This window comes from Podarcis liolepis (genome assembly GCF_965112155.1).
Source record: "Podarcis liolepis genome assembly, chromosome: 4".
NCBI lineage: Eukaryota > Metazoa > Chordata > Lepidosauria > Squamata > Lacertidae > Podarcis > Podarcis liolepis.
The window spans coordinates 45,722,874-45,749,643 of record NC_139558.1 but is presented as its reverse complement, the minus strand read 5'-3'; the positions used below and the strand labels follow the sequence as shown (position 1 = coordinate 45,749,643).

Genomic DNA, 26,770 nt, shown 5'->3' with positions numbered 1-26,770 from the left:
GGGAACACACGCACCTGTGCGCATGTGCACACGCCCACTGCTCTTCCCCCGCTGGCTTTCGGAGCAATGGCGGAGGAAGAGGAGGCGTCTGTGGCTTCCTGTTGGAATCACTTTCTGATAATGCAAAAGCACATTCACAGCCACACTTTAGCCGCTCTGAGGAAAATCCCTTCCGTAGATACAACTTCTGTCGTAGTGTGGCTTTCAAATCTACTGTGCTGATTCCCTGTTTTGGAAGGCTCATGTTCAGTTGTGAGGCAACTAAAAATATACATTCATCAAGAACAGGTTGTGGCCAGCAACTCTCAGACAACACTCCCTGATCTCAAAGAAGTTCCAACTTCTGAGTAGATCTTTTCCATTCTGAGTTGTTGTATCACCTCCATCTGCTAGGTTTCATTTCTGAACACTGGCAGACAGCCACAAGTTGTGCTATGCATAAAGCATTCATTCATGCTGTGAAGATGGCCTTGTTGTGGATCTTGCTGCTATCAGAGGTCAAAATGATGGGCAGCAGAAGCAGGCCTTTTTCAGGAGTGGTGTCCTCTACTTGGAACTCTACCTCTTAGGAGTTTTGTCTAGCTAAGGCACCTTTAGCATGCAGAAAGCTGATTTAAAAACTCTTTTTCTTTCATAGGGCTTTTAAGCGTTCAACATTTTGTGATTTTAAGCCTTCACCATTTTATCTCTGCGCTGCATGTTATGATTAAAACTGTTGTTTAAAAAAATTGTTTGCATATTATATTAATGTTTTGTTATCATATTTGTGAGTTAGGTTAATGGCATGATTTTGGCTGAAAGCTCGGCTAGAAATTTAAGATTGCAAACATACATAAATTAGAAATGGAGGTGCTGGGTTGCATCCAAATAACGTCACATGAAAGTTCCATCACACAAGGATTTCTGCTTGTGCAATGAAACACCCTTCTTTTCTCGTCTCCTGCACTCTCCCAATCTGTTCTAGGGGTTGCCCTGATCCTCTGGAGCACATTTAGGGAATGCACAGGCTGTGCTGGGCAAGGGGGGAGAGAGCGGAAAGTCCTATTGCTAAAATGGAAATATTGCAATCTTTCACTATTCCTTTCCTGAATAGTAAATGAATAGAATTGTCCATATGAGATATACCTTTACAATGTTGTAATGTCAACAAATAATAACAATTACTAAATTGGTAAAATGAGAACTGTATCTTATTTGGCCTGCTGCAGAACCAGATAACCCCACATTAATTTGTAATACATTTTTTTTTTTTTGAATAGCCAAGATGTAGGTCTAAGGAAATCTTACTTAAAATGTTGCCATGGTGAAAAAGAGGAGCCTGCTAGCTATGCAGAGTTTTTCCAGCTAGGAACTCTGAGACACTGCTTGATTTTGGTTTTATCTGTCACGGCTAATTTCTCATTTTATTGAAAAAGTTGTCAAAATGCAAAGTATGTTGAATGCATGCATCAGGTACGTCTCAAATCTTACAGATGCAATCAAGTAACTTCTCAAACAATTCAAATCCTCTGCTATTTCTCCTTGCCAAACCCATTCTCCTATTTCTAACTTTTTGTTATTTGCAAAATTTCTCAGCACTACTGATAAATCATGTCCTCAAAGACCATGCGCAATAGTAATCTTAACTGATACTTTGCTAGGTAGCCATTGTTGCTATTACAATGTCATTGTTGTGAACTGCTCCGAGATCAATGGGTATAGGGCAGTACACAAATTTAATAAAGAATAAATAATTGAAATGCTGTCAAGTAATATTGAATTTTTGTGATATCTTCTTTATGAATTTGACACACCTATTGTATTTTATTATTTTGGCTGCAATGTGAAGTAGCTGTTATTGTTGTGAATAACGCAAGCTTGTTTTTAGAACAGCATCATGCAACAGCATCTAGGGCCAGGTTAGTTGTTTAAATTTCTGACCTTAAATTTAGAGTGACGTGGACACAGAAACCTCCAGCAATTGGCCTATATTCATGATTTCATTGGCTACATTGTGAATGCTGGAAAATTGTGCCTGACTGGGTGAAATTGGCTCTGTGGACTCTTGGTGCCCCAGGACAGCAATTTTGCAGAAATGCATAACACACTAAAAGACTAACATTTCTGAATGGTGGATGAGAAGGGGAGTTCTACGAACTCCACCGCCACTGGACATTGAACAATGACCAAAAAGGCACAGAAAGCTCATTCCACACAGATGCTTCCAACTATTAGCTAGTACAGACTGGTAAACGTATCTGGGTAGAAGCACGACTGCATTAAATTAATGGCCCAGTCTGTTTTTTTAAAATATGGTCATAGATCCAATAACTGCTGCTCCAAAAGTTGTGGTGTTAGATGGCGATTGTCCTATGTGAGTGCCCAGCCCCCATACCACGATTTTAGTAGGTCATAAATGGAAGAGCCTTAATCCTGCCCCCCTCCCACCATAAATGCAGCAAGTTTTAAATACAGCATTTAAGACAACCACCAAACAAACAGAAAACCCTCTATGAATTGGAATTCATCAGGAGCAAGTTTCCCAACTTTTTTTTTGTTCCCCATGATATATTTCAGACCTATTGCTTTTTGAATTATTTAGACTTATTTCTTACAGAAAATGATTAAACTTCTAGTGTCAATAGCTTCCTGCCAGGCTAGTTCTAGTAAATTTTTATTAGTTCCCATACTCACCGGTTGTTAAAAGTGTTTTCTATATAAACATTATTAAAAAGTGTATTTAACTGCATTCCTTCAACAGATAGCCATTTTTAATGATGGCTTTCTTTTTCTTTCTTTAAAATGTCCTTTTCCAACTGAAGGGGGAAAATGACTAACATTTCCCTCCCTCAGTGTACAGAGGACTAAGGAGCCAAGGAATAAAAATTGGGAGATAGCTATACAAAACATCAACTTCTTACAGTGTAAACCATCTCTGTTGTTTTTGAATAAAAAAATAAAATATTCACCCCTTTTAAGTAGAATAACGGTAGCAAGTCTGCGGCCATATCCATTTTCAACATAGCACGAGTAATTTCCGAGGTCTCCTTCTTCCACTGAATCAAGAATTAATGAGATGGAAACTTCCTGCTCCCCAAGATGTTCCTTAAGAACTCTGTGAAAGAAAAAGCAGTTTGGTTTTTCCCTCCATATATAATGTTGTTTACACTACATTGCATTGAAAGATGATCCTGATGTGATGTTTCTCAGAAATGAAAGCAGCCTGGTTTCAAATTTGGTTATGGTTTGATGCAATCTTAATTAAATTATATAATGCCTTTTTCTTCTTCACTGTTAATGAGGACATTTGGTTCTGCAGATACTAATAAGAACTGCAATTAATTTGACATCTTTAAGCATACCCTGATAAGATATCAAGGGGTTGTGCACAAATTATTCGTAAAAGGTTTACATGCTCTTTAAATCATATTTTAGAAAGATTTCTTGAAATTATGGTATATAAAGCAGGTGTTGAAAAAAGGATTTATCTGATTGATCTGACACCAGGAGTGCAATCCTGCACATGTCTCTATGGAAATATTGAATTCAGTGGCACTTACTCTCTTTTGCTTCCCATCTTGGTAAACTAAGGTACGGCTATGTTAAAAGAAATTTTATTTTTAGATATTTCTCCATTGCTCTCATGCCACACATACAACCCCAAATGTGCCCCCTCTTTCATTGCAAATAAATCCAGCTATATCCACAGAGGATGAATGTAAGCACTTTGGGTTTAAAAAACATGTAAAGATAACCTGCCATCCCTTGTTTTCCTTTACCATTTTAAGCAATAAAGCAAATAAAATATTTCATACTCCCTGCTCAACAAAGAAAAAGAATACAAACAGTTCAGGGTCCTTCCGAACATACTCAAAATCACCAAACCCACAAACCAGTGAAAATCCACCACTCCGATTTTTTTTTTAAGGCCTCAGAGTATGTAGGTGTACATCTTTGGGAAAGCTTTAGATAAGAAATGCAACATGTAATATTCTATATGAGAGCTGAGCTTTGGATGCTTGTGTTGAAATATGGTAGACCTGAACATATTATTATTTAGCCTAACTGGAGCTAATAGAAGCTTCTTCTAGATACTTTTGTACAGCCTCAAAATCTGCATTTTTTCATTTAAAAGCAAATTGTTGAACTTGAGCTTTCAGAGATGACTGTGTACATGTAAAAGAACACATTTTTTATGCCCGTCCCAGAGTGCACCATGTGGAAAAGCAGGCCTGCAATGCTTTAGTGCATTTTAAAAATAAATGTCTATAGCACCCTTCACCTAGCACTTAATTCACTAAAGAATTGCAGATTAGTCTTCACAAAATATATACAATTTCCTCACTTTACCTAATATCACTTTCCCAAACCCGGCTTTCATCCAAATCTTCAATAAACTTTTCGCCTTTCATCCAGTACATTAAAGGGCTGACTTCTCCACTGTATCCAAAGAACGCTCGGCAGGTTAGATTAGCAGAATGGCCTGTTGAAAAGAATTAATAAAGAAAACATGTTATTCCAAAACTGGCGAAAATGATTTATTTTATTATCAGCAGCTAAGTAATGTTTCCCCATACAAACCTGAAAGCGCATAGCTTGAAAGATGACCTTAGCATTCGTAACTTTTGAGAAACAATTTTTACTCAAATATTGTCAAAGTATTGACAGACACATTATCTAGTGTGGAATATAGATCTACTAGTTACAAAAGAATAGAGGCTAATCTTAGTCCTTGAACTAAGATTATCCACAGACAGATATCCACAGACAGATTAAGTATATGGTCTTCTTTCAAAGCATTGATTTTCCAAATATGGGATGGCCGCAGAATTCATACACTATGCCTCTACAATACACAGAACCCAAGGATCATAGAATTAATGTTTTCCCCTAGAAAGTGATTTATCATACTACAGATAAGAATACTGCAGCCTGCATTAAATTAACGTGGCCCTCAGCCTACCTCTTTCTGTTCCCCCATACCTCTGCACAACCACCAACACTCTTGTTAGTATCATACAATCCAACCACACAGCATGATACATAAAGTGTCATTATGGTTTTTGAAGTGCACATGCTCTTTGGTTGGCTCCAGTTATGTGCCCCCAAAACACTTGCTTCTGGGGCACTGGTGGAGCTTCATACTCCAGCACCGGGGGGCGGAGAGCAGGTGGGGGCAGGGCTGGCGCGCATCCTGGTGGCATGGCATGCTGCCTGAGGGGGTGTGGTGCCCAGCGTGGGTGGGGGAGCAGCCACAATGGCATCCCACTGGGATTGCGCTCCCTCTGCACTCCTTTTCCTCCACCAGTGCATAGCTGTCAACTTTTCCCTTTTCTTGCGAGGAATCCTATTTGGAATAAGGGAATTTCCCTTAAAAAAAGTTGACAGCTATGCACCAGTGCTGTGGGGGAATGTGGCCCTTGGCGCTCAAAATGTTGTTGCACCCCATCGTCAAAGTATTACGAGCAGTCACTGAGACCTTATTTTCCATTTCTCATTCTACATCACTGAAGCGATAATACTGTTTGAGGCAAGCACTACGAGCGCCCAAGGACTTGTATTTCTAAATCCATAAGTGTTAAGTTTCAGCACCATCACAAAATACAACAGAAAAAGATTACTGGTATCAGAAAAGCGCTAGATCTAAAATGTCCCAAAGGTAAACTAAATTATACAAAGTACACACACACATAAAATTCAGACCATGACTACCTAAAACAATAACGTGCCGGTGTATGGAATGCTGAAAAACTTGTTAAATAGGTTGCCCTGAATGCTGACTGACATCTTTTGGGAAAAGAAGCCATTTCCACTCTGCAAAACACTCACCCATCATTAGATGTTATATTACAATGACTTCTTCACTTTAGATATTTTAGGTGAACATCTAAAAATATAGTGTGAATGTGATGAATGGGATAGATGTGCATCATAAATGTGCTTTTGTTACAGGTTCATCAGTTGATGTCAAATCTTGACTTGCTGCTGTGCAATGGCTGCTATGACCATGGGTGTTACTTTTAGCTGATGGAGTGCACCTTGGAATCAAGTATCCCTCAAAAGGAAGGAAGAAGGCCTCCTTCTGTTGTCCCATGCCACCAGCCTCACAACTTTTCCTTTGAGTTCTTTCCACCCAGCATCGCTCACCTGTTGATATCTAATCAGTGTACAGACTGAGCTAACTGGACTGCAGGCCAAGTTATCCCTTAATCACCAACCTCATGCTCATGGGAGTACTGAGCCATGAAAGCCTGCTGAGCTTTTCCAGCCAGAATGAAGCAACCTGCTGAGATGAACTTCATACTCAGAGGATTCTGTCAACCATTTACAGGTGCATATTAATGTGTGCATGGTGATCTTTTAAAAGGATCTCCTGAATCAACAAGGAAGGGGGAGGGAGGTAGTGTCAAAAAGACAAACCTCAGAAAAAGAACTCTCTTCTCATTAAATTAATGGGGATTTCCCCTCCTGGATGAAATATTTAAGTGTATTTTTAAATGTGGAATTCGAAGTTTCTGTTAAATATGAAATATTTACGCCTGGGAAATAAATTAGGAAAGAAGCACCATCTCCCAGCAATATTGTACAGATTACTGCTGAGCAAGGGCCATTAATATGCCAGGTGTTCCACTATAAATTAATACCGAGGCTGCGGCTGCTGTATAATCTATACTTTCCAGGCTGGCTGAGCTTGACAATAAACTATTGAGAAGGTCAGTGGTGGGTCATGCAGGCAGGATCTTTGTGACTAGCTACTACTGCTGTTACTGATGTCCTTGTTTGTTACTTTGAGCTAATAGCACAAGGAATAGGGGGTGCTGGTTCTTGCTTTGGGAAGAGCAGTTTCTTATTTAACAAGGCTATATGCACTCCCAAAAGTGAATCTGTTGCTTTCACTGGAATTCACACACACATGCATCATGCCACTTGTTGATGAGATACAAAAACATTGCAGACATCAGAGGGTTTTTAATTAAAAAAATGGGATGTAATGTGCGCCAATCTTTCATCATATTATTTCCCCATATGTGTGCATTAGTAAGTGCAGATTGAGTTTACTGCCAGTTAAGTGTGCATTCCATAAAAAAATGCAGCCTCAGCCATTGTTTCACACTCGTGTTTCTAGCTCTCTGCCCTGGGCTCATCTACCCTGGATTATAGGAAGCAACCATCAAGGATCATCTATATTGTGGGGTGTGGGTGGGAATGGGATCAGTATTCTTCAGAACCAAGACCCACATTTAATGCAAAAAATGCATTTTGGAACTCCCCCCCCCCTTTTAACCATATATTTGCATGGTGGTAGTGCTGCTGTTATGACCCACGATCCAGCTGTGGGTCCAAACCCACCATTTGAAGACCAGTGGTCTGGAGATAAACTTCAGTTTATTCCTGCCCCCCAGATCTCTAGCAAGATTCACTTCTTCATGCTTTAGCCAATCTTTGAGGTTCCTTCAGATTTTTAAATGGCAGGTAATTCATAGAGAGCCTTAAGCAATTATTGCTTTTGCAAATGCATTTTTGAGCTAAACATTGAACATCTGGTCTAAAAATGATGCAATTTGGACAATGACTATGCACATTATGACTCCCGTGAACAACCTCATCTTTCACTTCTTGCAGATGCAATATCACTGCACCTCAACGTTTACAGCCTTGTAAAGAGCTTAACTTTACAGTTACAGCAAAGATATATTTTCTGCCTCTTCCCTCCTACCCCGTAATTTGCTGCATCATGGTCTGAAATCTCAACTTTCTCCATGAGCCCATAAGTGGGTGCTTCCTAATTCATGCCCCAACAACATCTTAAAACAAGTTCAGCAATATATAAATGACCATGCAGTGCTGAAGCCAATATAAAATATTGAAGATGTAAGTGGGTAAGTGATGGATAATAAAAACCGGTTTCCTTATGTTGTAAAGTATAATCACACTTTACCTGAACAAACTTGCAGTACCAACAAACACATTTCAAAGATAAACATATTCTTTCCTTGCTCAAGTTTATTTATTTAATCTGGGGGGAAATCAGGCTAATCTAGACAACATGATTATGTAGACTCCAATGATAAAGATGCACTTTCTGTTCCAGCTAATTGGATTCAGGCATAGGCTTTAATCAAAAAGCTTCTCTGTGATTTAAAATGGGACTTTTTTCTTGTTATGTAGCCTGGTTCCAAAGTGAACAGAATGTGAGGAGGACCTTAGAGCATCAGAGGGTGTTTGCTTGAAGATAGCCAATAGCATCAGCAATGACAACATTTGGTCTCACTGCTGTATTTCTCTAATTAGTAAAATGCTGGGCATATCCAGGTTGCTGTTGTGGCACCTTTTCTCCACTAGAGGACAGTGCCTATCTTTCCAATGACCAAAACATTTCTTTTTAATCCATAGAGATTGTCTGGTATATAAGCTCTTAATTAAAAACACCAGCATTCGAATAACCTGCTAGTTGTAATTAGCAAACAGAGAATGTTTTGTGCTTGAGTAAAATGTCATATTGTATGGACAGCTTATATTTCATTTGCAGCATTAGTCATACATGTTAGAATATCCTGCAATGACATCCATGTTCGCCTCTTATTTGTGAAGGCTCGTCACTGAAGGATATCTATTTCTTTTGGAAGCAGCAGTAATTAGCAAAATAGATAGGCAGTTTAAATAAACCCTCAAAGAGACTTTTCGTGATTTGGAATCCTGGGCAGTTTTACCCAGGTCTAATAATATGCATAAACTTGGAATACAGAAGAAAAGCACACAAAATCTAAAAGAAAATTAAAAGAAAAATCATTTGGTAATGCTAATCAATGTATCGCAATGCACAGGTACCAAGGCAAACTCATATCCAATGGCAATACTAGATTGTATAAAGAGATTCTGCCAAGTCTGACAGGAATAAAACATTTCCCTCCCACACCTTTGCTCACATTCTTTTTCTTCAGTATGAGAAGAAAGAAATGAAGTGTAAAAGGAAGAGAATTATCTTTTAAATTATCAGTCTGCCAAAATAAGTGCTGCAGGACGGCTTAAGGTGTCAGGAGCTAAGCAAGGGGCAGTGTTACCTGTCCTTGTGCATGTACAAGCAAAGGTGTGTGTCTCCTAAACATGTCCTTGTCAGATAATGTGGGGAACACTTAACTTTCCCCCACCATCTTCTGTGAAGGAGGAGGGAGAGCTTAGAGAAGAAATCGTGTGGGAGAAGAGATAAGCCCTCCATCTCATTCATCACTTCTCTCCTGCAAATGCTGCTGTCCTCCATCATTAGTGTTGTAAGGAAAACAAGGGGTTGGGAGCCTGGTGTTTGCCTGGTAACATGGAATTTGTGGGGGCAGATGTTACTTGCTGTGGAAATGCGGGGCCATACCATTTCCTCAGTACTACCAGAGACATGAACATGCTACAAAAACTGCCCAATGACTTCATTACTTCGAGACTACACATTTTATGTATTTATTCCCCCTAAAATCCTTATGTACCACTTTTATATTTAAAAGAAAATAACCAAATCTGCTAGTGGTAAACACATAGACAATAAAAAATAATAATTACCCAACACTTTCAAACAGCTAGGGCAGGGTTTCCCAAACTTGGGTCTCCAGCTGTTTTTGGACTATAATTCCCACCATCTCTAACCACTGGTCCTGCTAGCTAGAAATAATGGGAGGGCTGGCTCAAGACATTTAACCTCCAGGTCACCATACCCCCATGATGACAACTCCCACAGATCTGGGTCCTCACCCCGCTCCCTGTCCCTACACTGCTGCCAGCCCCTTCACCGCAACGGTACCTTCGCTTTTTGCTGTGCCCATGCTGCTGCCACAATGCAGCAGTGAGGGTGCGGTGGCAGCGGTGAGGGCAATGGGGCAGCGTGGGAGAAGCCTTGGTGGGGCTGGCAGCAGCTCACCAGTAGGAGCAGGGAGGGAGAGGACAGGGGGTGGATTCTCTGCCAGAAGCAAATGGAAACACATTGCCTAATGCACAGACTGCCCCTGACCAGAGGGCACACATCCAAATGTATGCTTTGGGGTTTCACAGGGTTCTATCTTATCCCCATACATAGAAACTCAGTGGTTTGTATGACCCCCATCTGGGGATTTGGAGTGCAGTGTCAGCAGTACGGGGGCAACACTCACTGAATCCAAATGAGGCATAGAAGTGTTAGATCAGTGCCTCGCTGTGATAAAAGACTGGATTGTGGGCAATAAGCTGAGGCAAGACAGAAGTACTGATGCTGAGATTTCATCAGCTGAGAAAATTCTCCACAGGCTACTGTCAAATGGTGGGTGGCTACAAAACACAGGGCCTTTTCAGCAGTGGTCTCTCAACTATAGAGTCCCTGCCTGGTGCCTACTTTAATGTATTTTCAGCTTTTTTATTTTTGCAGGCCTTTTTACATTTTTATTATGCTGTGATTTAGTATTTTGTATTAGTTTAGCTCTGTGATACATTTCCCTTAGTTGTTTCGTATTATTTGTTTTATTCTGTGCTACAGTATCTTATTCTACTCTTGAGTGATTTGTTTGATCTGGTAATTTTGTTTTTGCTGTGTTGTAATTGTATTGTAGGTCACTGTGATTTTTAATGTTATTGTTTATTTCTTGCTATTATAATAGGCAGATGCAGTGCTCTCCCATCTTGTCAATGCCATGGTCCTTGTCAATACCAGGACCAACACAAGGAGGGGAAAGGGAGCAAGGATTGGGCAGCAGCATGGCAGAATGGAGTTTACGCTTTTGCTTTGTGCTGTTTTTTCCACTGCAGATTGGCTTTCTCCAAGGCTCTTGTTTGCCCCTGGAGTTCCTGTTTGCATCATATAATAGCAGGCATAGGCAAACTCAGCCCTCCAGATATTTTGGGACTACAACTCCCACCATCCCTAGCTAACAGGACCAGTGGTCAGGGATGATGGGAATTGTAGTCTCAAAACATTTGGAGGACCGAGCCTGTATTATAGCTTTGTATCATGCTGAATAGGTTTTTAATGAAGAGCTCCACTGAGAAAACACAAAGAATCCCAAGCATGGGATTCAAAGATGCAATGGGTTATATCCAGTATTATTTCTACTCAGTGTGTCCCATTTCGCTGCTTGAGGCAAAATGGGGCGTACCACTTTGCTCTGCTGCTACTGCTGCTGCCACCACTTACCAGCTCCTGCCTGCTCTGCTGCAAGAGGAGAAGTGGCAACAACATTGTTGCTGATCTTGGGAAAGGTCATTCCAATTTGGGGTGAGATCTCATCCCAAATCGCTTGAGATATTGCATGCTCCACAATATTTTGCAAGATTTCAGGTATGATCTTTCCCAAAATTGGTGCCAATGGCAGCGGGGCAAGTGGGGCAGCCACAGGTGTACTACCTGGGAGGCTTCTGCTACCTGAAGCAGTGACCTCACCTGCTTCATGGCTGGGATGGCTCTGAGTAGACCCATTAAAATAAATGAACTTAGCTAACCTAGGTTAGTTAATTTCAACTGGTCTACTCTGAAAATAACTTAGTTGGGCACAACCCATTTAGAGTCACATCTTCTTTGGTCCTGAGGTGACTACAGAATTGACAGTTCCAGTAGTACAGCTGAACTTACATTCTTGAGGAGAAAGCATCTATCTTCCAGGATAATTGGTCAATATGATTCATGAAAATTCCTTCCTGACTCCAGGTATCTAACACCAAGCATGAAACAAAACCTACCCACTGATTCTTTGCCAAATAATACAGTGGTACCTCGGGTTAAGAACTTAATTTGTTCTGGAGGTCCATTCTTAACCTGAGGTACCACTTTAGCTAATGGGGCCTCCCACTGCTGCCGCGCCGCCGGAGCAAAGTTCTTAACCCAAGGTACTATTTCTGGGTTAGCGGAGTCTGTAACCTGAAGCATCTGTAACCTGAAGCGTCTGTAACCCGAGGTACCACTGTAATAAGAGAGACTATTGTGGCTCCTTGAAGACTAACATACTTATTATGGACTATACTTCCCTACTTGAAGAATGTTTTGAATACACATCTGCCTTATATGTTGACTCAACCGTAGTATGCCCCTTGGCACCAAAATATCAAATGAGGGGGAAGGAGTTTTTGTGACACAGTCTTGAAATAAATAATAATAAATAATCAAATCATTTTTCTGTGAAGACTATGTCTTGTGAAGACTATTTCAAAATTCTGCTTAGATAACTCCCAATTTCTAATTTGCTTTTATGAATGGCTAGTATTTTACACCCATAAGCTATAGCTCCCTCTATCTGGCCAAAACTGCCCCGCAACTTCAGCTAAATGATAAATCATAAAACAGGTACCAGGAAAGAGGAGGTTGTGGATAATCTGCTCAGAGCATTTCTTCTGGCTTTATATAAAGCAAAGGTTTGAACCAGTAGAGGTTAAAATTACCATCATCCGAGCAAAAATGAATCTAGACACATTCATTAGTCATCCTTAACAACATCTGCCAGTTCAGCAGAGAAGATGACACTAAAAAAAGTGAGAGGTGTGCTAACACATACCCCTGCTTTGTGCTATTAGCATACAAAACATACTTTATGCAACTTTATATACAATTTTATATTTTATATACAAAATGCATTAAAATATTCAAGAGTGATGTGCAAAATAATTAAAAATAGCAAAATGCAGAAAAATAATTAAGATACTTTTTAAAAAACACACCTTAAAAGCTGAAGCAAAAGAAAGTTGAAAGAATATTATTAACATTTAAAAGTGAAGACAGCAGCAAAAAGATAAGGTTGTAAAAGTAAGAAGCATTGAAAATCTAGGTAAACAAATTTAATTTGTCTTCTGAGGTGTGTGTCTTCCTCGTTGCAGAAGAGCATTTCACAAATGGGATACCACCACTGAAAAGGCCTGCTCTGCATTGACCACCAGCCTGATTTCCCCTGGTGGGAGCACTCATAAAAGGGCCTCTGATGCAAAACTTAATCCTTGGGCAGGTCTCTAGAGGAGAAGACAGTCCTCCAAGTACACTGGTCCTCAACCATTAGAGTATTAAAGGTTAGAACCAGCTCCCTGGATGGAACACAGAAAGAAACAGGAAGCCAGTATAGATATTATATGGCCAGAATGATATCTCTCCACGTATGTTCATTGTGGGAGGAATTCAACACTACACTATTATGATCATTCTGACAGCACATTCTGCTTCCAGATGATATGATCTCCCATCTCCTTCTTCTGAAAAAACTATGGATTGGAGAAATGAAGGGATGAAGCAGGGTGTTAAAGATGAAATATAGACCATGGTCACATAAATTTGAATATTCTGCTGCACAAACTAAGTCATTTTATTTTAAATACTACATGCAAGGAACCTGCCAAAAATCCTACAACCTTTCTTCTTTTCCTGATGGTTGCCTCAGACAACAAGCAAATTTATTCACGGTAGGCACACATTCCACATCCTATTCAGTGGATATCATTAAAATGTCAACATTTACTAACAGCTTCCACCCAGACACTGAAGTTACTGCACTTTTCCTCCCAGTAAAAATAAGCATGTCAAAAGCCATTGTGAGATAAATGCTGAAAAATACTGTCTTCTTAAGTAGCGATTCTTCTTTGGTTCCCAAAACTGAAAGCCAGATTTACTTGACACTGTGCTAATCAGAAATATTCCATTTCTCACTATGATTGTTTCATGTTGGTTAATGAGAGCTTGCAATGACCTACTATTCTTATCCTGGCATGCAGCTTGTTGTGCCAATCTCTGCATGCATTAAAGTGCAAAATTAGTCAAAGCAATCAATGGACCATTAAAATACTGATACCGGTTTCCTAAATGATCCCTGACAGTGACCTAGATAAAGAGTTTTGCGATCAGTGCCCTACTTATCAGATAAAACACACAACCCTGAATGAAATCTCTCATTCATATCTCTCTCTCTCTCTCTCTCTCTCTCTCTCTCTCTAACACACACACACACACACACACACACACACACACACACACCTTACCCCATAGATAAATTTAACATAACCTGAGGTGGATCCAAAGGTTCCTTTTCTCCAGTCGGAGACTTCCTCCAACAGAATCTCCTTCCACTGAACTAATGGATGCTTTAGACTCATCCCTCTGTATCTAAATCTATCTTAAGAGACACAGGTACCATACTTGAGGAGGCAAATGTGTGTGGTTGTGTGCTAGGAACTCACCTTTAAAAATTAGCTTCTGAATGTCAAAGTTTCATCAACTTGATTCTCATGTACAAATCTTGTCACCCAACAAGATAAATCAAGAGTCTTGTGACACCTTAGAATGACAAATTTATGATGACATAAGCTTTTGTGGAGTCTGGGCCACAACTGTTTACGCTATACTAGATTTCTTAGTCTTTAAGGTGCTACAAGGCTCCCTGTTGTTTTTGCTGCAGCAGTTTAACACTGGCTGCCCCTCTGAAAATTGCCCTCCAACAGTTCATTTTAAGTTGCAATGACAGCTCTGTGTTCCCACTAATGTCAGCTGATCCCTGGTTCATATGATTTTTATGAACCACACAGACATTCATTTTTAGCTTCAGTCTTCTTTATAATATAAAGTATGACATGTTTAAAAACCACTATCTCACCGTTAAGCTATACCCACAATGTCCAGCTACGTCTTTAATTTTTCTTTAGTTTTTTTTTTAGTTACATGGTGAATACATTGCATAAGGAGTGGAAGCTCATCTGTTCTCTCACCAGCTGGAATCTGGACCACACTCAGCCTTTTGGTGCAACTATATTGGTAGCAATAGGGATGGGTGGGGTTTATTCAGATTGGATCCTCCCCCCCACCATTTATTCTTTCCCCATACCCTAGGCCTCTTTGTTATCTATCACCAGTCCATAGTGCTATGTCTTTAGCTGTACATACAAAGACAGACTCAGGATTCGCCTTCTCTACACAAAACATTAGCTGCAGTACTGGATTGACTCCCTGCCAGTTCCCTGTTGCTGGTTTGCACCATTCAGCAACAGGGATCTTTGGTTGCTACAGTTCTGTCAATCAGTTTTCAAACTAAATTTATAGCCTAATTAGAAATCAGTCAGACTTGTGCAATGATATTTCCTCTCAGGTAAGTGTGCACAGGAATGCAGCCTGAAGACTGAACCTGTATGTGACAGGCATTGTCAGAAAAGAGTATTTATCTTCAGTCCTTTGTCTCCAGGAGTTATACACAGCATCTGTGCAAGTGTTTTCCCTATATCACCATTTGTCTTCTTTCTTGCTTCTCTAACAGCAGCTATGAATTGATTCAATAGCAAGGGAGATCTCTGTGAAATGGTGGATAATTGGCTGCCTCATCTCCTCTTCCTCTTGCCTAGCATAACCTTCTTTTTTTGTCTCTACAGAAGAGCTTTCTAAGCCTGCCCATGTACTTCAGACATCCATGCCCCTCTTATTACTGATCCAGTTCCACCCACCCTGGTAATCTTTTGGTCTTGACCACCCACTCAGTGTTTCTAGCAACAAAGCCGCAGCTAAAGCATTAATTCACAGGCAAGGTGAGGAGCATGTTTTCATCATCCAGCTTGGGGGTGACGATTAATTTTATTTATAACTTGAATCTATATTCTGTCCAGCATCACTTTTCATAAACCAGGGCAGGTTACAGAACACAGACTTAAATATAAAAACAATAAAATAAAAAATACAACAACAATGTGGTAAAACAGCAGATTCACAAAAACCAGTTTGCAATTCACACTTCAGATCAGTCCCTAGCAGAAACCTGGGTGAACAGGTATGTTTTAAAGTAGTAGCAATCATATGCCAGGAGCCTACTTTAGTACGAAATTCTCAGGTGATGACCCATCGTCACTAAGAGACAGGCTAAAATTTTAAAGAGCATGGAATGGGAACATCTCAGGAACAATCACTGTGCTGTGCTAAAGAACTGCTCTGCTGAAACAGATCTCCAGTATACCAGTAATTACTACAAAAGCCCTCTTCAGATGTTCAAATTCAGAGTTAAGTGGAAACATAGAGGTGCTCTGAAGCCATAGAGTCAAGCACGCTCTTCCCTGTTGTCCTCTGATTTTACAGGGTTCTAACATTTGTGGGACCCTTCTATGGGTGATATCCAACTCAAACATTCTCAAAATACACCCACTGATTTCAGTGGACCTATTATAAATATGACTGACATCAGCTATCACCTGGCTTCGGACAGTCCCCCTCCAACTCCTGAAGGGCAATGAGAACAAGAGCTAAAACTTGTGCACTTGTACCCATGCTTCACCATATATATTTATTTAACAGCAACTATTAATGCCTTAGGGACGCGGGTGGTGCTGTGGGTTAAACCACAGAACCTAGGACTTGCTGATCAGAAAGTCGGCAGTTCGAATCCATGCGACGGGGTGAGCTCCTATTGCTCGGTCCCTGCTCCTGCCAACCTAGCAGTACGAAAGCACGTCAAAGTGCAAGTAGATAAATAGGTACCGCTCTGGCAGGAAGGTAAACAGCGTTTCCATGCGCTGCTCTGGTTCGTCAGAAGCGGCTTATTCATGCTGGCCACATGACCTGGAAGCTGTACGCCGGCTCCCTCGGCCAATAAAGCGAGATGAGCGCCGCAACCCCAGAGTTGGTCACGACTGGACCTAATGGTCAGGGGTCCCTTCACCTTTACCTTTATTCATGCCTTAAGAAGACTAATGTCAGTTTTATAATACATCAGACTAATAGCATCTATGTTTACATAATTGGTTTCACTTTTTTTTAAAAAAAAATGAAAAGCAGAAAATCAAATAAATAAACAAACCGCTCAACTTGAACACTTTGAGAGCTGTTCTGTAATCCTCAATCCCTCCCCTTTCTCAGCCTTGTAAACTGGTCTACTTTCACATTTCTGGTGCATGCTAAATCACAACAGCACTTCACTACAGGTACTGTAGTACTGCAACACTTGTACAGATTCACATTGTGATGCACCTAAGTACATGTCCAAAAACAAAGACAAATTCAAAGTTTATCTTGGATTCTAAAGGATGAAAATAACACATTTTGAGCCCCAAAGTAATTCCCTCTCTGGGGGAAGAATCAACTGACGATTTACTTGGACACAGCCAAATTAAACAAGGATGCCAAGTTTTTGTAAGAAGCAGCTTGACACATCAGTTCACTCAGAGGCTATCAGAGAGCATAAACTCCTGTGGTTAAACCCCAACCCAATTTGTACATATATATTACCGAAGAGAATGTGTCAAAGAAGTCAAGTTCGTGCTCTCCAATGCTTGGCAGATAAGAATTGGTTCCTTATTGTTGCATTAAGAGAGCTATTCTCTTACAGCACAGAAAAAAGAAATTAGCTTCTAGACATTTTAGCAGGCCCTTCCTCCTCAGAATGATAGCATCAAATGAGAGCCAGGAGACATTTCCAAAGCTGCCTTTTAATGCTACCTGCAAAGCATAGCCTGCGCTATGCTTTATATACATTTCTTATTAGATCACATGAAGACTGGATTTATGCAACCATGATTTTCCACATTCCACATCACGATGATCATGTAGGAATCTGAAGTTTCCATCATGTGTCAGCAATCAGGATTGGAGTACTTCACAGTGGAAGAAATACTCTTCTATGAAGAGGGGAACTTATGTGCCATAAAATGATAATATGAAAATTACTACTTCATTATATGAACCCATCATGTGGTTTCAAATATGAGTTTCATATTATCATAGCATAATATGGTTTCATACTATCACTCAGTTATGAAACAGGCTATGAACATATCCTGGGATGTTGCCAACCTTAGCTTTTAGTCTTCTGAGGGCACAGATTCCATAACCACTTGTTTTTATATTGAGCGCATGCCATCCTGTGATGTGACAGATCCAACGGCTGTCTGAACCCTTCTCTTCTGTACTGTAAGTACATATGATGTATGTGGGGGGGAGGGGGGTCTGCTTATTAGGGGGGGTCTGCTTATTATTCTGCTTAAAAGTCTGAGCGGTAAACTTTGGATATACTGACCACTTCCGTGTCACTTTACAGTGGTATAGGGACCATAAACTACAATCAAATAACCCAAAAATGTCCAAGAAAAGAAAAGTTGATGCAGAGGGAAGGCAATTTCAGGAGAGATGGGAAAGTGAATACATATTTGTGATTAATGGAGACAAGCCGGTATGTCTTATTTGCTATGAGGCAGTGGCAGTGATGAAGGAATACAATTTACGCCGGCACTACACATACAACCGGCCCTTTGAGGGTGACCAAACTGCTGATGCGGCCCCCGATGATTTTGAGTTTGACACCCCTGGCATAAGCCATAACCTAAAGTAGCCATTTACAACTTCTCCAGAGTTATTAATACCTCATTCTGCAGTTTTCCTGTCCTCATTTAATGTGCATTACGGCTGGCTGGACATCTTTATCTATTATTCCAACAGGTAGAGTTATTCTTTTAACCTGCAGTACAGTTGTTATCATTAACCCTGCCTATAGTTCTAAATGGCATGAGAATTTGGAATGTGGTATAGTTTTCTAGATCCAATGTATGTTAAACTTGCCTGGAACCAAAATGATTTACTGAAAAAGGGTTAAACCGTTGACCTTCGGGAACTGTTTTTACTTGGAAACCCCCTCTCCCAATCTATCAAAAGGAATTTAACATCCTTTAAATGGGATGAATAATGTTTAATATAGTCAACACATGTTATATATCTCAGATTCAGACTGTAGCTTATATTTGAAAAGAACAGTGTCAAAAAAAGGCAAGAGAGAAAGGTTGACACGGCATTTCATACATAATCAAGGATCTTGAGAAATAAAAAATCTATATAATAGATGAAGATGTAGCTTGCTGACATGAGGAAGAAATAACAGCAGAGAATGCAGATGAGATTTTTGACATAGCATAAGAAAAGAGCCAAGCAATTTCAACTCTGTATGGGGGAAATGCAGTATTTAGACCAATGAAATGCTTGAATTTTGCAGAAAAGCACCAAATATAAAGGATTATTAGTTGGTGTCAATTATGTAGGCATTCAGAGAGTTTGTCGTACAGTTGATCACAAGAAGTGATTACAAATAATTTGTATGCTTTTAGTGGCGAAACATTTCTTATGTTAGCAAAAACTGGCTACAGGGTCAGGAAACCAAGAATAAGAATAAATTGGCCAATTTTCACCATGGCAAAAGGTTAACCGTGGAATAACTCTCAGGGTTTATTAATAGACCCTGGTGGGGGAGAGAGTGGGAGGGGGGAGTTCTGCCCTCAAAGCACATTACTTCTATTTCAGGTCCCACTGAAATAAATCGGGCTTTTGGTGCTGAAATACTTTGATGATCTGGGAAAAGCTGTTGTCAGATATGACACACAATTTGCTTCAAGTTAGCTAAATCAAGAAAGGATTATGCTCACAGAGACCTAACCGACTGAAGTGAGTGAGCAACAGTATGTGATATGAATATTGACAGATGTGTAGTAGGAAGATATATGGACTTACATAGTGTAGGAGGAAGACATATGAACTCGTACTCAACAGGAGACCAAAATAACAATAGCATCTTGGGAGGGAAGTGATATGCAGCTGCAGGTTTTTTGGTTTTTTTTAATGTACTGGAAGACATGAAAAATTGTTGTAATGGAGGTATTTGTCATTCTGCCTAACATTTTGACCTTGTACAAGCCTCCTCCAAAGCATCAAGTCCTACTTACATAGAGAAATAGAACAAAAACCCATAACTGTTTTGGTTAACTAGTAAGAGCTACACTTTCCAGCCATCTCAACAGATGATCTCTTGCAAATGGCTATAAGAAGTATGAATGTTATCAAGCAACCAGTGGCTACTCTAGAAGAAAGGAGAACATCCTTGTCTGATGTTGGGGGTAGCGTTTTTTGTTTTGTTACTATAAACCAGCTTTCTTCAACTGGTTTCCTCTGTTGGACTACATCTCCCACCAGCTCCTTTTTCATTGAAGCTAATCAGCACTTTCTGAGCTCTTCATTCCTCTCAATTAATGGAAATTGCTTCATCTTTGCAAGGCAATGCTATTGTAAATCTGTGTTGTTATCTATTTAACATAGGTAGCTAGAAGTTGGTTTTCTTTTTTCTGAAGAGAAAAGAGATGGCTCTTGTCAGACTGCACCATGGAGCAACAACCATCAAGCGTGTGTAGTGCAGTGCTACAGTTGCTTACATATAACCACCTGCAAGGGGAAATTCCTCAGTAAGGCCAGGCAACCAGTAGTAAAGGGTTCATGGAAGGGATTTTAAAACATACTAGAAAATTATTCTCTTTCTCCTTGCACAATGTGAAGGAAACAAAATAACTCAGTGCCTATGTATTAGTTTGGTTTAAGGATCATGGACAAAAAGAGCATGCTGTGTCTTGCTGAGTAGACAAAGGGATATAAAGCTTTCAAATAAATAGATAAAAAGTTATGTAAAGAGACTACTGAGTCTTATACTGATAAGGTAAATAATCTAATTTGGCAGCTCTTATAATTATGCAGTTGACCTTTTGCACAAAAGAATGTAAAAAAATTCAAGTCCCTCTATGACCAGATATACAAAATAGAAAGAAGACATTGGTGAACAGTGTCAAGGATGTCTAAGAAATATCATCATAAGATTAATTGAGAATATTTTAAGATTTGTATCCTAAGTAGGGAGAGTAATAGCAGGAATATAATTGTGTGTTAGAAAAATATTATGCAAAGGCATAGTAGGAGTAGATTTCCCCCCTCGTTATGTCAGCTGCAGGGAAATGTTCAATGCATATTGAGAATTTTAATGTCTAAAGGCAATTATATTCTCACTTAGTGTGTAATTTGACTTTCAGAGGGATTGCTATTTATCTAGAGTTATAATTATTAATGTTAATGATGTATCCAGAACATTTAATAAACTTAATATTGTAGCACATTCTACAGTCTCTCATTGCAAGAAGTTATTCCTCAGGTGTCTTGGTAGTATATTACTCCATTTTTACTGGTATCTGCAAAGCTAGAGATAGAGAACAATTTAATATTCTCTGTAAAGGCCTAAATACATGTTACCTACAACTACATGTTCTTCCTAGGGAATAACAGCTTTAGGGAATGCATGGAGGAACGCATGGAGGAGAAATGTTGACCTTAACCTCACTAGCCCACTGCTTCTCCAATCCAGTTTTTATCCCAATACCTTTCTTTTCTCTAGAGTTTCAGGTGTGTTTTTATCTCAACATATGTATATGGATTACTTAGGAAAAGTAGTGGGGGTGGGGAGGTTGAGGGAGCCACCCCACCTTCCATTGCTTCTCCACTACACTACACTACACCCAAACTGCTCTCCTAAAACTCAAGTGTCATGCTTTTGTTACACATGAAACAAAAACCACACCTATTCACTAAGGACTTTGACACTTGAGATATGTATAATTATAGAACCCACCCTATTCTGGTTGTCAATTCTTTGCAATTGCCTTCTGATTGTAATATTGGTTTTAATATCGTGATGCAACCTGTAACTTCCACTTACAGTTTTGCTTGCTGCTTCTGTTGCCTTGTCTGCATCCCTGTTGAATGCGAAATCTGATGTTACATGAATTCTGTTTTGGATTCTGTTAATGTTATTTCTTTACCTTTCCATTTTCCTGTTTTATCCTTTTGTGGTATACAACTTACAAAATATTAAATACAAAAAAAAAAAAAATGTAACCATGAGAACCCCAACTTTCAGAGGTTAACAGAGGTAACTTTAAATATTGTTACTGCCACTCCCGGCACTACAGCTGCTACTGATTACTCCAGAACTTCCCGAAGGTGTTGAGTTCTGTACAAAACTCATAATAGAGACTTCCATTGTACCTGAGCCATTCTAGTTCTTGTTGCTTTGATGAAATAGAAGAGGTCAATCCAACTTTTCCTTCTTGTTTGTAATAGGGATCACACACTTCCTAGGGTCACTCATACTAGGCTAAGCAATTCTTGTACAATTGCAGAGGATGTGGATTGAATAGCTGAGTTAACTTGACTTTCTGTAGATAGAGTGTTCTTGCCATTTCCCCCCAATATGCTCAGTATGACTAACTCACAGACTCAAAGTGAACTTTCAACACACAGAGAATGCTGTCCAGTCCCAAGATGGCTCACCAGGATTTCTATGCAAGACAGCAGGAAGCATGTTTCTAAACTAGAAAGGAGCAAGCATTATATCTCCAACTCTGTATTTAAAGAGAAAAGCCACAGCTGAAAAGACAAACCACTATTCCTGACACAGCCTTGTTGCAATATTTTATTTGCTGTAATATCCATGCTGCTGTATTTTAGGTCCTTCATACAGCCACAATGGGGTGATTATTCCTGAAAATACCACAGCAATGAAAAAAGAAAAGCTTGCAACAATTGTTATGTTAAGGCAATAGCTTTAAAAATCCCCCAACTTCAGGGAACTCTTTCCAAATTGATTCATCTGTCAAGGGACCTGTCTGTGATGTAGAGGATTCTCAAGAGCATTTTAGGAGATGCTTGCTAATTCTTTTAGGCTTTGCCACTGCTCCCACATGAATTGAAATTAGATACACTCAAGGCTGTCCCAGGACTTTATGGTGGATAGTGGTCAGGTTGCTTTTTCAGGGAAACGTGTCAGTCCTTAGTGATTGTATCATCAAGGAATCCTTAATAAGCTTACAAATGCCAGATAACTACTGGCTTAGGCATTTTCCAGATAATAGGCTTCAATCCTAAATTGGCCTTCTCCATATAGAAGGCTCCTTGTAGGAGGGATTTAATCCAGCGGAAGCTCCCACAGTGGAAGGAGGTAGGTGGTTTTGGCAGACCCCAGACCCAACACCACCATTGTCTCAAAGGAATCTTCAACCCCTACAGTAGATTTTTTTTAAGGACTAGGGAAACATTGGTAATCAGCAAAAAAAAAATCGCCCTCTCTTCCACTGGGAGCAACTTAGGATCAAAGCCTTTATCCAGGGCCGTCTTGACCATAGGTGCCAGGGGTATAGGGCACTGGGCTCTCAGGGGTACCAGGCCGAGAGTCTGGGACCCAAGAGTTGAGTCCGGGGAAGAGCCCGCCCGTTGGTTGGAGTGCTGCAGTGGGCTGTTCTGTTGCGGGTGGCTCTGTGCCGCGAGTTTGGAGGCGACTGAGGCGGCCGGCCAGCCAGTTCCGCCCTCCTGTGAATCTGGGACAGGGCAACCTGGGGGGTGTGTGTGTGTCCCAGGAGGATCTTTGCACCCCGGCACCGCATATGCTTAAGACAGCCCTGCCTTTATCTGTAATGCTTAAAATGTAGAACAGTTGCTCACTTGTTACACGGGATTTGATAAAGCAACTCTGTCTTGTGTTACTAGAAATGCAGATAAATGTGATACAGATAAAAGTGACTTTTCTGATATTAAAAGGGCATAATATTGCCATTGGCAAAATCTGATATTCCTGCCTACTAGCACTTCCAAGGCCCATGCATTCCTTTCCCTCCCTTTCCCAAGTGTTAACAGTTGTTATCTTGCACTTCCTTCAATAATATTTAATGTAGGTATATTCTGAGTGTTGCTGTGGCCAGCTGTGTCTGTGTCATGGATGACTTTTGATGACAAGAGTAGGGATGAGCGAGAACTATCCCCATTTAGAGCCTGGTAGGAGCTGTTGCACCTAACAGCTGGAATGTTAGTCTAGCCAGGCAACTCTGTATAGACATCTGGCTGGCCACTGTGAGAACGGGGGGGGGGGGGGGGAAGAGCTACTGGCCCGATCTTATGTTCTTATGCCTTACACACAAGCAAACAGTAGGCTGAATCTCACATGCAATATTAATATTGACAAAGCAAGAAAATCTTGCATTTCCAGTGGTTCAGCCCAAGGAAAAGGAAGAAAAAACTTAACTTTAACATCTTGCCCTTTTTTGTAGTGTTGCTGAGTTAATTTGCAACCTCTGATTTCCATCTAGAACCTTTCCTGGAGATATCTGGCATGATAAAGAAAGAAAGCTGGAGAACTCTGCCTGTTTTACAATCTCAGTATTGAAAGAAAAGCTATCACATTAAAATTTTCCCACCTAAAACATGAAAAAACAACCTCATGGACAAAATGGTTTCTTTGTTGTCTGCAGCTAGAGTTTTATTTCCACTTGGAGATGGATGTTCTGTTTATCTGTTTGTTGTATTTTGTCAATGGTATTATTATTTCATATAGAATTATTTCAGCTGCCATTGTGCAAGAATCTTTTCTATTAAGCAGAGAAGAGATGCAGTCTAAATCACTCCTTAAATCATGAGCTGATGCCCAAGAAACTGAGGAATAGGTATAAGGAAGAAATTTAAGAACTGCAGAGCAGTCCATGGAGTGAAATGTTAAGGGTAGTTTTAAAGTGCCCAAGAATCTGAACTGTTTAACTGCAGTGCAGTCAGTTATAGGTAGTCATTATCTCTTACTGCACTACCTTCAATTCCAGAAAAACCTGAGCTGCCTCTGGATAAGAAGACTTATGGGAAGAAACTGATATTTTCATTCTTTGTTCATGGATGTAGACAGTGATAAATTAGTAAATGGAACAACATTGTATAAACATACTTGTACTTTCATGGCCATAATTTAGAAAAGAATCATTTAGATCATAACCATAGATTGTGCATTTTAAGAAGAATGGAACCCATATTTAGATGATCATATATTGTACATGTCTATGTACCTGCTTCACTGCACAGATGTCTGTGGAGACTGCAATAGACTATGGGTTCTCAGTGTGTGTACATCTCATATACACAAAATGAAATAATCTATGTGTATAAATGTGAGACACATAAAGGTTGCTAGTTTCCATCTACTTGGGAAATGTTTTCTAAGGAAAAAATTCATAAAGTGTGAGGAGACCCATGAGGTGGATTCATGGATCTATATGACTGTTCCTTGCTAACTTCCAGTTTTGAAAATTCACAAATAAACAAATTCTTTCCAAATTTCCAGATCTATAAACCCTCTCTAGCTTCTGTTACACCTGTGGTTATTATCACTTGTTAAAAACAAACACTTCTTTACCATACAAAATATAAATCCCTACAAATACATATAATAGAACACCAAATAATTACATTTCAAAGTAGGACAACTCTCTAAAGAGATTCAGGAAACTTAAAAGTGAGACATTCCATATCAACTTTAGGTGAACATTGCAACTGAACAAACAAATCATAATGGTGTCCTAATTCTTACTTATATTCTTATTTATATAAAATACTTTGTATATAAAAAAGTATAATCAAAAGGAGGAAATCTTACAACAACACTAATACAACACACATTCATAAGTGCTATAAATACAGCAGTCCTATTTACAAACTGATCAAACCCTTTCTATCAATATGCACCCTCGGGTAAGCTGCATCTTTTATAGCCTCTTGTGATAAAAATAAAACACTAAGTACATTTCTTTTCTTAACCATTCCCCCCCCCCCCCCGTGATGGCAATGAATTTTTGACCATCTGTGTTTATAAAATATTAATAAAATATTCTCATGCAAGATTCAATCAGGTACTAATATTGTGGGTGTTAAATACTGTGCTGAGTTAGTGGAGCAAAAAGGACAAGCCCTGTCAAAACATAACTGAGGTAAGTTAGCTTGCATAAATCATCCTGTGTTGACAGAAGTGCCCTTTACACATTAACAGAGCCCCATGAGAACCACTTCACTGTGAATTTATCCCATGGCTCTGCTGTAACATTTAAAAGCCCACAACTAGATGGGCGGGCCTGATCATGTGGATCTTTCCTATGTTACTGGCACCCAAGGTGCTACTGCAGTAACATCTAAAAAGGGATCAGAGATAAACTGGAAAGTGTTTAAACTAAAATGGATTGGATATTTGAATAAGTTGCATACAGCTCCTTCTTCAAGAGGGGAAAGCCCTAAACCTAGGGTGCTGTTATAGTTTACAGCACAATGCTGAAAATAAATGTGCTATTTTTCACCAAAATATTGTTTCCCATTACTGAAGAGAAGTGATGGGCCTGAGGGTCTCATGCATTACAAATCTCATGTGCTTTAAATTGCTAGTAAATCACTTGCGTTTTGCCTTTAGTCGTTTTTGCCGAGCTCAGCATTTATTGCTTACAGCTGAATACAGCCACCTAAATCATCCATCACATTTTTATAACCTACTGTAGCTTTCCATTTCATACACCAAGGAACTGGCACATTTTCAGATAGTGCAGGACTGAACACTTTATTCATTCACTGAATAACACAACACTTTCTCTCCCTCCCATATGCACAATGCCTTTCACGATTTTGTTTTACAGTAAACTGGGGGAAAGGATACATCCTTAATGATCAAGCTGCAGGAAGTTTGATAATACAAATTTTGGATTATTATTATTATTTACAATCCATTGCTCTATCTGCTTTTAAACTCTTAGGTTAGTAAATACATGCCTCTTTATATATGCAAGCATATTTGAGAAGAATTCTACATTTACTAAAGGTTTCTACTCCCTTTTGTATGCTTACATGACCAGGACAGTTTAAGAAGCTGCTACCATCTCTGCTGCTTCCTAGCATTTCATTACTACTTAGTAAGTGATATACAGAAAGCGCTTGAGATCCCTTCCAGGTTCAACTATATCTAGTCATCAGTATATTTCTACAGGGTGTATTCATTCTGTCGCTGTATTCATCTTGCCATTCTTGAGCTTTCGATCAGTGTTACTTTATTTTCTCTTGTGTTTCAAATGTTCTTTACAAACACAAAGTGGGATTTCATTTATGTACAGATTTTTCTGTGACAGAATGGCAGTGCAGATATCAACAGCTACGGTGTGTACACAAACCCATTTATTCAATGATGATTTTGCCTTA

At 39.6% G+C, this 26,770-nt stretch overlaps 2 protein-coding genes across 6 annotated transcripts in view; one reads left to right on the top strand and one right to left on the bottom strand.

The window, feature by feature from the left end:
• The window catches only part of IL1RAPL1 (interleukin 1 receptor accessory protein like 1), a 657,222-nt gene that overhangs the window by 33,427 nt on the left and 597,025 nt on the right, over nt 1-26,770 (bottom strand). For all 4 annotated transcript variants that reach the window (XM_083498268.1, XM_083498265.1, XM_083498266.1 and 1 more), the window contains 2 exons: nt 4,330-4,462; nt 2,949-3,094 (listed from right to left, as the gene is read on the bottom strand). In XM_083498268.1, the coding sequence (XP_083354394.1) occupies nt 2,949-3,094; nt 4,330-4,462 (279 nt within the window). The remainder of the gene's footprint in view (nt 1-2,948; nt 3,095-4,329; nt 4,463-26,770) is intronic.
• The window catches only part of LOC310704623 (craniofacial development protein 2-like), a 574,437-nt gene that overhangs the window by 111,066 nt on the left and 436,601 nt on the right, over nt 1-26,770 (top strand). The gene's annotated exons all lie outside the window — the stretch shown is intronic.